Genomic DNA, 12,794 nt, shown 5'->3' with positions numbered 1-12,794 from the left:
TTATTAAGGTGCAGGGAAGATTTTTAAATTCCTGTTACCATTACACCACTCTTCTTAAATGTCTTTTGAATAATATATACCCCTGTGTTACCATGTTTTAGTTCTAAATTGTATCATGCCAAATCTGAGGCCATTTAATTCCTTGAATTAAACTTTTTGATCAGAAAGCTTAGTTCAAAGAATTAGATGACCTCTGATTTGGCATGACATAGTTTAATACTTATACTTTGTGCATTTATATCTAGACATAGGGTGAAGCTGTTTTAATACAATCCTTTCTACATCTTGTCTCTTGTGAACTACTGGGCTTATCCACTAATACTCTTTTTCTTGTGTCTTGTTTGCTGCTCTGTATTTTCCACTATCAGATGTTTACTTCTCAAATCTTTTATTTTCTGAGCCCTCTTCCTTCAGTTGTTAACAGTGCTTGAAATGTCACCTGTTCCCTGTAAGGACTTAAGTTTCTTGCCCAGGAGTTTGGAATATTTGTAATAAGAGTCACTGGAAGTGGATAGTTGTATTGATATTTGACAAACCTTTGTTGACTCTCCATTATGTCCAGAAATAGGCCATGGGAAGATAGCATTATTCCTCATGTTCATACTCTTATAGCATATGGCCACCCTGCTGCTCTCCATTCACCAAAGCTCTTCTCTTCTTCCTTTGAGTAATATTGCAGACACTTTAGCTGCTGTCATTTGTCTCATCATTTTCTCTTCTGGCACCTCTTAGTGGGGTGTCATTCTAGCAGAGTCATAAATTCACAGTAATTACCTTTGTGATGGAAATGGTTTCTTAGTTTTTGTTATATTTTATTGTTTTAAAATGTTTTATTTATATATTAATTTCCCTTTTGCAGTCTTCTTCCATTATTTCATTTGAGTATTTGAGTAATGAAAGAAAAAGCCAAAAAGGAACCTATTTCAAATAAAACTTTTAGGATATTACATGACAAAATTATAGGGAACATCAGTGAAGTAGACAATTTCTATACGTCATCTTGGAAAATGTTTCCCAAATGTTAAAATAGCTAATTGTAGTACCGTATTTTCTCAATTGGCAGGCCGAAGCTCAATTCCAGAATTCTTTTGCATTATGAATAGACAGTTTACAGAGAGAGAATGGAAGACAATCAAAGCCTTTGAAGATGAGTGGACCCAGCTGGATGCATTTTATAGGCATTGGGTATGCTTTTATTCTGATTTTAATAATTAAAATTTATGTAATAGAGACCTAATTATTCCAGATAAAAATTGGAAACAAAAGTATTTCAGATCATCAGAAGTTCAACTATTACATGATTTAAATGGGTTATCAGTTGTGGTTTTGAAATTACTATTTTATGGCAATGGAATTTGATGCCACAACATTTGACCTGCATTTTTTGAAGAATAGAGATTTTGCATTATTAATGATATAAGACATGGTGTACTATATTTCACCATTTCTAAATTACTTTTTTTTTCATGAATCATATGAATGAAATCCAGCTCTGCACTGTTTCTATGGGAGCAGGAAAACACTTTGTAGCAATAGTGTGTTTGGGGGAAAGTAAAGTAGAGTCATAGAACCAAACATGTAGAGTCTACAGATTTTATATTGTTTGAAACAACATTTTATCTGCCAAATGCTTTAACTGTAACGTGAAATCTTTTGATATTTTAGGCACTAAAAGAAAGCTTCTTAAAAGCCATTGGGGTTGGAATAGGATTTAAACTACAGCGAATCGAGTTTAATATATCCCCACTGCATCTGGAAGTAGGCAAAGTATATAGAGAAACAAATATGCTACTTGATGGAGAAGAGGAAGAAGAATGGGCATTTGAGGTAAAGAAATCAGGTTTTTTTTCCTCAAGAATTTTCACATTCCTAGTGTGTTTTAACTAACTTTAATTGCCATATGTATACTGACTATTATATTTCACTTTCTAAAAATAAGTACATTGAACTTCTGGTAGTTTGAACTAAGTATTTCTACTGCTCTACCTATCACTCTGTTCTTAACCTCTGTCAGTCTGGCTTTTCCCTGCTTCCTTATTCTACTTAAATTGGTCACCAACAGCTTCCTATTCATACTCCTTTAACCCCAAACTTCCAGTGACTTCCAAGACAAATTGTACTATTTTATTTTCTCTAAACACATGTTTCAGTTGTCTCTGGGACATGGAAGGTACTTAATAAATGCTTTTTGATTGACTGGCTGACTGTTATGCCCGAGATAGTTAATAGTTTTTCCATGTGCCTAGAATACAACCCCCAACATCTCTGTTATCAGAATCCTAACCATCCTTCAAGATCCAGATCACATGCCACCTTTTTTATGAAGGTTGTCCTTATGACCACAGTGCTTTGTTATTTCTCTTCCCCTTGACCATGGTAGCATTTTTGAACATTTTATATGACAGATGATTATCTTATAAGACAGTTTTCATTCTCTGTACTGGTTTTATCTTTCCCCTTACTAAAATGTAATTATCAGTGAGTGTAGAAACCAGAACTTTGTCATCTTTGTATATTTGTCCTTCAAAGTGTGGTTCTTTTCATTTATGAGGTATTAATGAAATGCTGTGTTATTGAATAATTGTTCCTGTAGGAATGCTATGATCAGAATCAAAGTAAATTGAGACCCAAAGTTCTAAGCACAATCAATTTATTGACAAAACACAAATTTACTAATAAACAGGGTCTTAGACCCCTCTGAAAAGCTAAGACCCCAACTGTCTTTTATGGACAAAAGGAGGAACATCTAGAATAAAGGGCAGCATCATAGATAGGGGCAACAATATAATTGGTTACAAAGTCTGTAGCATCAGAGGCATGAGGAATAATATGATTGACTAGAAATTAGGAATGAGGTGCTAGCAACAACCCCTCTTTCCATCCTGTTGTCAGAAGTGTTCATTGTTTAAGTCCACCTGTAAGGACAGTTTAGTGTAAGTGGACCAGACTACCTTGGAAAACAGATCAGACTCTCTTGCATACTCCTGCATTCTTCAAGGACAACAGATTTCCTTGAGGCAAGAATAGAGCAGAATTTAACTCAGAGAAAGTGAGTGATTTACAGGAAAAATGACTTTTCAAGCTTAACTCTGAGACAAATGAAACATGACTTACGCAGTTACAAAAATGTGGACAGTGATACCGAATGAAATCAGTAACAAAACAGAATCGATCTGATTTTCCTAATTTTCAGGAACAAAAGTCTATTGTTTTTGGTTTCCTTTTTTTTGGAGGGGGAAAGGCAAGATAATTGGGGTTAAGTGACTTGCCTAAAGTCACACAGCTAGTAATTGTGTTGAGTATTTGAGGCTGGATTTGAACTCAGGTCCTCATGATATCAGGGCTGGTGCTCTATTCACTGTGCTACCTAGCTGCCCCACAAAAGACTGTTGTTGAAGATGCGTGTTAAGAATGGGGAATATCATCTAAAAAATGGCATAGTAAAGGCTTTTTATAATAAACAATTTGATGTCAAACCATAATCATTTTTAGCCAATTTAAATAAAAATATCAGGAGAAAATATGTTCATTTGTGGTTTACTTATTTTTCAGAGAAATGTATTTTCAGGTTCTGATTATTAGCAATTCCATTTAGAACATTTTTAATTTGTCTCATATCATAGAAGATTTAGAATTTCATTTTCAGAAAAGACCTAATAAAGTAGTTTTGCATATATTCACACATGCATTAAAATCTCATCTCTGGAGTCTAAAAACATAGTAAAACTTGATGAAATGAGACATATATTTACAGTGACACTAATTTTCAAATGTTTTCATGCCACAATCTCATGAGGGGGAATGTTTGTTTTCCATGGTCCATCTTAAAACGTTTTCCATGGTCCAAGGTTAAGGAAGTCATTTGAAGGAAGAATCTTTTTAAAGTTTACATCTGTCCTCTTATGATTCTCCATGTATTTATTTTGATATTTTTATGAACCTGGGATCGCTTTAATATGATCTCTTCCTCTACTGTTACGGATTGTGATATATAAGAAGTTCTCATCTGATGTGATTCTTCTCCATGTCCTTTTATAAATCCTCTAGAGAATGCATATGTACTATATTGGAGAATTCACTCTAAGTGTATATGTATATATAAAACTCAAATATTACCTCTTTCTTTCATTATATGTCCTTTACTTCTTGATAGCCATTCACTTTGATAATTGTATATCACTTTTTGTGTGCAAGTAATCCATAGAGATTTATATTATAATTGTACTCTGTGTATTTTAATTCTTTGTGGATAATTTATAATTTTCATTCCTCTTAATATCCTGAAGTTTCATAATTCACAACCATATTGCATTATTGGGAGAATATTAATGATAAAATATGAGTTTGGGTGTCTATAACTTTTCTATAATATGATTTACACTGCTCATTTCTTCCTATTAAATTCTCAGTGCAGGACAGTGTTTATCTGCAGAACCTGTTGAAGATGAGTGGACTAAATCAATTGCCCTTTTCTGTACAATTTAAATTTTTCAACTGCTTGCTTTTTCCTATATGGATTGCTAGGCTGATCTCTTTTGAGTATCTGTTCTGATACAGAAAAATGCGATATAGCTTTCCAGAGGCCAGTCAGTACAGTTAACACAGCATCTTCTGTAAACAAGAGTGTGTGTCACCATCTTTAGGCCTGACTTCCATTGGACATTGCATAGGATATCATCCAAAACAGTATTGAGCACCTTTCGGAAATATACATATACATATATATATATATATATTTTTTTTTTTGTTTGTTTGTTTGTTTTGTTTTACGGCGTGATAATTAGAGAATCATTCAACAAGATTTTCTCTCTCTCTTAGGATCTCAGTATATGCATTTAAGACTCATTGTTAGAAGAGAGTGAGTCAGGCTTTGTTTTACCTAGTCAATAAAATAGAATTCAAGATATTTATTAATCACCTATTATGCATAAAGCATTATGTCATGATCTGGATATAGTGAAGAAGAAATACATTTGACAATGTCTGAAATATGATTAGCAGTAAGAAGAAAGAAAAGAAAGGAAGAGGTTAAAATAGATTTAAAAGGGTTTCTATTCAAGACAATAGCTAAATTCAGTTACAGTTTTTATTAAGCTGTTTGTAGAAATCTGCTAATTGAAGGCCAAATCCACTTGAAAAAGCAATTCTAAATATTTAGAGAAAAGAAAGGAAGCCTACTGTGTTAAAGAAATTTTCTTAGATGTTCCCTGTGACAGAGTCCCACGTATAGTGAAAAGACTTAGTATATTGCCGACTATGGTAAGTTATCCATGAGAATTAACAGTAAGAGTTACAGAATTGACAGTCTGTTTGAGCCAAGAGGTCAAGATGAATAATCCAGTGTCTTGTAGAAATTTTGCTTTCTTTGTGTTTTTTGCCAATGGCAAGATACAGCTACTACACCCACAAAATACGTATTGGTCTCCATATTGTGAGATGATATTTGTAAAGTATATTGCAAACCTGAAAGTGCTATGTTGATGCAATATGTTATAACTATTGATAGTATTATGTTAAATGAGATAATAGAAAGGCTGGGGAAGCATCTTTATCCTGTAGATTAGGAAAAATTGAATGTTCTTGAAATAATGGAAGAAATACTTAGAAAACAAAGGAAAAATAACCTAGAGAGGTATAAGAGACTTGAAATTTGTGTTGTCATGTTAGATTGTAAGAATTCAAACCTGTGAAGATGCCCAGTTTTTCCAGGGATAACTGATACAAAAGGAACAGAGTTGGGAAAGAGATATAAGAGATTAGGGTAGGTGTAGAACTGTATGTGCTTGGTAGTGGTTGATGGTCATTATTTTATATAATGAATTAACAATCAGTAAACATTAAGTACCTATAGTGTGCCAGACTCTATTCTTGGCACTAGGGATTAAAATAGAAAAAATAAAATAATCATTATTTAAAAGGAGTTTACATTGAGTTTGGTGGTTAAAGTGGGTATGAAACTCTGTCAGTGTACTATTGACTGAATGTTAAATTACTTTGTATCAGATGATTGTGTAATAAAGAGGCCAAGTTTCTTTATGTCTAGAGTTACAGATGGAGGGAAAAAGGGCAGGTGGGGGATGATGGGATGATGAGAGTTTATAGTAGAAATTTATATATATATATATATATATATATATGTGTGTGTGTGTGTGTGTATGTGCACACACACAATTTTTGTATTTAATGCTTTAAACAGAAAAATGTTTTAGGATTGGAATGTTCTCACAAGACATTTTTATAAGTCTACATCATGTGGAACACTGTTCCAGGCCACTGCTAGGATATGAAATAGCTTTATTTGCAAAAACATTAATTCTTAGTCTTCCATCCCCTGCATATCTTAAATATGCATCTTGTATTTCTTGATTTTCCAGAATTTTTCCATAACTTGCCTGAATATTGAAATCCCTTGTATAGAAACATTACTCTATAAGGAAAATACCATGTAAATCTTAAAGCACAGTATAAATATGAGTTATAAAAAGATGAATATTTTACCTTAAGGACCTTTCTATTTTTTTCATAGGCTGTTGCTTGCAATTTCATTTATACTAAAAACACCTTAAGATTTACCTTTGGATGGGAAGGGAGATCATAAAAAAGATGCTTAAAATGAATGGCAGCTACATCATCCCTGGGGGGCGGGGAAATAGAATGTTTGCTCTCCTGAAGTTGTTTTTAAACTTATATCCCCATATATACTGCAGTTTGTTTTGTTAAAGATTCTTTGTCCTAACAACTTGTCACCATTTCATCTTTTTATTAATAGTGAATAATATTGGATAATAGCTATATTATTCTAACTGAAATACATTTTAAAACATTGTTTGGATTTAAATCTCAGTCATTATCTGTCTTCAAAAAGTAAAATAATCTTGTTGCATGCAAAAGTAGTTAAGGTGTTTGGATAAAATTAATGAGCTCAAACCTACAAAGTAAAAGGGATTATTTTAGGGCCATTTCAACTTCAGTTTTAGTATCCAGTACTTTTTATGGGCATCAAATCACATGGTTGGGAGAAGAGACCTTTGAAAATAAAGGCCTTAATGTTTTTCAGATGGCTTTATGCTAACCTTTTGTACAATAACAGTGGGAGTCTACATTAGCAGTTAACATTGGAAAATCGCAATTTCTAACAATGCAGTAAATGACCTCCTTAGGTTAATAACAGTCATTGAGTAATATCCTCTCTGCTTTTATTCTTTAAAATTTCATCCATGCCTCTGACAAGGGCTGAGTAGACAAGATGAAATTGACTTTGGACATCAGAATTAATTGTATCTTAACCCTCATTTAAGTTAAGAAAAATAAATAAATTGAGCAAAGCATTTTCAGTTATACATATAGTGAAGAGAAACTGGAACATTATTTTAAACAATTGCCTTGTACAAAATAAGTAATAGACATACACAAATTACTGGTTTGAGTAATTCTATGCATGCATTTCTAGGCAAAACACATCTCTCTGTCATTATAGTTTTTTTTTTTAAACAGTGTTTTAAAGATTAAAAAAAAAAATGCTTGCCTTGCTCCAAGTTTTCTAAAATCAGAAACTTTTTTCAGAAATATCTCATGCTCATTCTTAATTCAAAAGATACTTTATCAGCTAATTGACAATTATTATATATTTGCTCAAAAATTCTTTTGATCTTAAAAACTCTTAGATAATTTCCTTAATATTTAATAATCATATGACCACATTTTAAAGCATTTGCCTTTTTTTTGTTTGTTTAGGCCTACTAAAATATTCTTTGTATGTACCAGGTATATGAAAAAGAGGTAACTCAACTTTGTGCATATCTCTCAATTTGAACAATTATTTGTTTCCATTTATATGGTTTATTTTTGTTTCTAGTATATTCTAGAATCATCCTGACCTTTTAAACAGTAAAACTAAACAGCTAAATTTTGTGGTCTTTTATGACTTTTTACATTTTTTGTGATACTTATATAATAATTTTCTATTTTGTTTTAAAAAATACTGCCATGTAATTTTCCTTATTAAACCTCTTTCTCTTTGTTTCTCACTTCATATTACTAGATAGTAAAAGAGAAGGAAATGTTAAATAAAAAGGAAGATGAAGTATAGAAAGTCTTTGCTCTTTTTTAAACAATATTTTCACATTTAAAATGAAAGTCTTATAGAAGAATGCATTAGCAAAAGGTTTTCTAAATTGAAAGTTTCTGTTTCATTTTTAACAGCCTTCTTTAGTTATTCATAGTCTTTTCCCCTCATAGTCTCAACATCTGCTGCTTTTAATTTAAGCCACTTGTTTTTCAGTATGATGTGTAGGAATTAAAAAAAAATATGAGCTTGTCATGATTTTAAATTTCCATTATGTCTTCTTGTTGTAGTATGCTTTACCAAACATAGTCAAATGAATTACTGCGATTAATAATAATAATATTTACTATTAAAACAAGCATAGACAACTTTAAACCTGCATTAAGATGTGTTTATTTGTCTTTTCTAGGAAAGCAGATTGGATGAATACCATCATATTGCAGTTGCTCTTAAGAAACCAGATGGATTAAGGCCACAGAATACTCAAGTAAAATATTAAATCTTTTTATACAACCTTAAACAGCCTCAATTAGTATTGATCTTTGTTCTCTTACAATCGGAACAAATAATTGGTTTATGTTAAGTTGGGTGTAACTCTTTTACAAGTAAAGAATTATTTTTTTCATTAAGTTTCATTTTTAATGTTTCTGACCAGCTTTGATCAAGGATTTTAAATAGAATATTTACCAAGTAATTCATGATTGAATACATGTAGTTTATTGCTTCAAAAAATTGCTAATTAACCTATTAGAGTATCATATCCTGTGACTACCATTTCAGTACCTATAGCACTAAATTCTTATATGGTGAATTGGCTGTTTTGATTATAATAGTTATTTAACTGAAACTGGGTGGATAGTAGGCAATCTAATATTCAGCAGAAATAATTAAATATTCATTGGGAGGATGGAAAGGTAAGTTCTGAAATCATTACAAATACTACTGTATTAAATGCAATGGACACTTAGTTCTATAATTGCATTATGTGACTAGTCCTAAATTTCCCAGTTACTCTGCTCCCTTCCCTTAGTTTTTTCAATACTCTTTAGTCCAGCTTTGTTAAACAAACATATCTTTAGCACTTTTGGCACTTAGGTGCTACATGTGCAGTGATGAAAAATTATACAGTCTATACCTTCAGGCAGCTTATAATCTTATTAACAAGGGGAGGGGGACAGGGAGCAGGATAAGTTGAAGTCCATTAATAAATTAGCATCATTGTCCTGTGTACAGATTATCAGATGAAAAATTTTCTATCAGAGATACCCTAATCTGAGCATCTTACTTCTACCAGTTTTTAAACTTTGGCACTATATTCACTGCACAATAAAACAGGGCTATCTGGATTCCTATTTGTTAGGTCTGTGTCTCAGAAATTTCTAAAATACATGTTCTGATTTCAGGGAATTGTATAAATAACTTTCTAAATAAGTACTTCCTCTATGTAATTATTTTGTTGCCTTATTTTCATGTTCTGTATTTGTTATTCTTTTTTTTTTTTTTTTTTCTTTTTTGGAGTGGGGAAGGCAGGGCAATTGGGGTTAAGTGACTTGCCCAAGGTTACCTGGCTAGTAAGTGTTAAGTATCCGAGGCCACATTTGAGCTCAGGTTCTCCTGACTCCAGGGCCAGTGCTCTATTCACTATGCCACCTAGCTGCCCCTATTATTCTTGATATGCGATATTTCTTGAAGTTCTACTACATTCTCAATAGATGAAGTTGAATTTATTATTTCTAGCCTCTGATTTTCTTATTCCTTCTTAATTATAAAATAGCATGGATTTAAATAGTGTTACATAAAAGATCTTCATATTTTTAGGTTCTTTCTCAAGACCATCCTGAGCTAACTATGTCACAGTTCACTTTTTTGACGTTTGAAGATTTGGTATCATCTGCTATTCCTTTGACCCCAGAAGATCCTTCTTACTGGGACAACTTTTGCTCCAGACAAGAGGAGCCACTTCGAAATAGTACAAGTTTGTGATGATGCTCAAGAAATGAAAGAGAAAAATGCAGACTTTAAAAAATCCCAGGGTTACCAGAAAATAGGTAAGGACTCAAATAGTATTTCACCAAATTGGACCAAATTCTAGAATGAAAAAAGGAGCCCTGAATGTAATATGTGACATAGAAACAGACTTCTGGTATTTCTAATACCAAGATGGGACAGTAACATAAGTTCACTGTATTGCTGCAACCGAATGACTTTGTGTAAATTGTTTAAAATAAGGTACGTGGGTCAATAAGCAAGCAAGTATTCATTAAACACCTACTATGTGCCAGCAGAGGGCTATCTGCTAAGGATTCAAAGAAGACAATGCAACAGTTCTGTTTTCTACTGCAACAAGTAAAAAATTTTTACTGTTTTTTTAAATAATGTCATTATTTTCTACTAAGCACCCTCTTATGAGTTACCATACAAAGCATATAGAATAGTAAAAACAATTTTCATATTACAACAGGTGTTGACAGTATTTACATATAATAGAGAAATTAAGAATCAAACTATCTTGGCACATCTGCACCTTTGGTCATGGTATTTTCCTACCTGTAATATGTACGTTACAAGATTGATATGGGATTTAAATGAAATAATGTATGAAATGGGTTTTGAAAACTTCAAATTTTCATGCCGGCAATTATTAATTTGTGTTAGTCACTTACTTTTTTCAGGTTTTTATTACTTTAATTTGTATTTTTATGATGCTTAGTGATTTTGAAATTTTTTTTTTCAGATGACTTGATAGTTTGATTTTTCTGTTTTGTAAGCTGTTCATATCCTTTACTTACCTAATAGGGTGTCGCAGTTGAAATTTAATTAAAGGTTAAACTGAGGTAAATCTCTGAGCAAGATAACATATATTACAGGGCATGCTATCTGTCAATAAATGGGGCCATGGCTTGCCTCTATTTATGCCACAGACCCCAGGGGAAAAAAAACCAGTTCTCCTTTTATAGGATTTTGGGGAGTACAGAACAAAGAACAGAGCAGGGTAGATGACATCATGGGATTAAAGGGAACATGACTGGTTACAGAGCTAAGGTGCAGGGAACAACATGATTAGTTGGAAGTTTGGCAGTTGGGGGCCAGCAATGATTCTGCTTCTTCTCCCCTGAAACTAAGAAGTGTTCATTATTTGAGTCCAGGCACAAGATGGAAGCCCAGACTTTTGGACAGCAAACCAGACACCTTTGAAGGATAACTTAGTGAAGTAAAGGTATCAGGCCTGGTCCCCTTTCTTTCACACACATTCCCCAAGATTAGCAAAATTTCTTGAGGCAAGAAGAGTTGGATTTTAAAGCTTAACCCATTATAGGCCAACTGAACTCTGAACTAAGTTGAGAGACAAAGAACCATGGCTTTACAGTTACAGGATAAAATCAACTACTTATAAATATGATCAATAAGAAAATTATACAGGATCAATCTTAATTTTCTCAAGAGAATGACTCAATTTAAAAAATTACCTTTTGTTCTTTGATATCACACTTTTTATCAGAAGTCTTTAGTGCAAACTATTTTTCCGCCCAAGCCGTTTCTTTTTTTTATGCCCACTTTGATTCTGTTTGTGTAAAGTTTCACATTTTGTATGATATAACATGTTTGTATAATCTTCATCACCTATCTGTGTGAATTCTTTCTCATAATTGCAAGAGATAACTTAATCTCTAGCTTTTTATGTATGATTTTTATGATTTTATGGTATTATTGTTATATAAATATCTTTTATCGATTTGGCATTTATTATGGTATTATTATGCTGGTTCAAATCTTGCCAACTTTCCGAACAGTTTTTGTTGAATAGGACTTCTTTTTTATTGGGGTGTGAGGAGAAATGGGCAGTTCATTAAGTGTGAGACTACTACATGCATTTGCTTCTAGATTTGCGTATACTGTATAATCAGTTCTGCTAATCTACACTCTTTATTTTTCAATCTAGCACTACATGGTTTTGATTATTTCGGTGGATTGTTGAGGATCTGTAATTCCATAATGACCAAACTTGACCCAAAAAAGAAAGATGAGAAAGTACCCACCCTCATTTTTTGTGTAGAGGTGGGGGACAGTGGGTATGGAACACTGCATGTAATATCAGATTTTAAAAATATATATCATTTACTTTTTTCTGAACTGTCGTTTTTACCTCTTCTTTATCCTGTTTTTTAGGGGATGGCTCTCTAGGACCAGGAAGGGAGAGAGATGTATCAGGAAGTAGGTGAAGCAAAGGCAAAAGATTTACCTAAAAAGTAAATGTAAAAATGGTATTGAGTAGGTCAATTAATCATATCACCACACTGCTACTTACAGTAATTGATTAGATGTTTGTCAGGTGAAAGCTTATATCAACTGAATCAGTTTCATAGGTGTGAGCTAGGTGGGAATAGTGCTTGGACATCTGTTCAATTAAGGCTTTTCGCCTAGGTCTGACAAGAAGTCTGTTCAAATTGGTTTAATGACTTGCTGATAATGCCCATTTGGGGCTTGCCCCCTCTTGCCCCCTCTCCCTCCCTTTCACCTTGGGGCAACTTATGAACTTCTCAGGACCAGAGAACTTGGATTTGTACATTGCTTTCTATTAGTGGTTTGTATTGGAGACAAACTAGATGTGATGAGGAAAGATGAATTCAAGGCTGTAGAAGGAGTCCAGCAGAGATGCTATATCATACCTAAGGGAACACTTTTGAGGAGTTACATTACTCTTTAGACTTTTGTAGAAGGTGTCAGAGAC

The 12,794-nt window shown here is 32.9% G+C and overlaps 1 protein-coding gene across 1 annotated transcript in view; it reads left to right on the top strand.

The window, feature by feature from the left end:
• AASDHPPT (aminoadipate-semialdehyde dehydrogenase-phosphopantetheinyl transferase) overlaps nt 1–11,796 on the top strand; it is a 33,641-nt gene extending 21,845 nt beyond the window's left edge. The window contains exons 3-6 of the mRNA XM_069080418.1: nt 1,064–1,185; nt 1,666–1,827; nt 8,475–8,552; nt 9,884–11,796. Of these exons, the coding sequence (XP_068936519.1) occupies nt 1,064–1,185; nt 1,666–1,827; nt 8,475–8,552; nt 9,884–10,048 (527 nt within the window). The 3' untranslated portion in view covers nt 10,049–11,796. The remainder of the gene's footprint in view (nt 1–1,063; nt 1,186–1,665; nt 1,828–8,474; nt 8,553–9,883) is intronic.
• The last annotated feature ends 998 nt before the right edge of the window (nt 11,797–12,794 follow it).

Source organism: Petaurus breviceps, unplaced genomic scaffold (genome assembly GCF_028583685.1).
Source record: "Petaurus breviceps papuanus isolate PSGF00001 unplaced genomic scaffold, PetGlider_PUasm1.0 91133, whole genome shotgun sequence".
NCBI lineage: Eukaryota > Metazoa > Chordata > Mammalia > Diprotodontia > Petauridae > Petaurus > Petaurus breviceps.
Note: the sequence above shows the minus strand (reverse complement) of the source record. Positions and strands in the feature narration are given on the sequence as shown.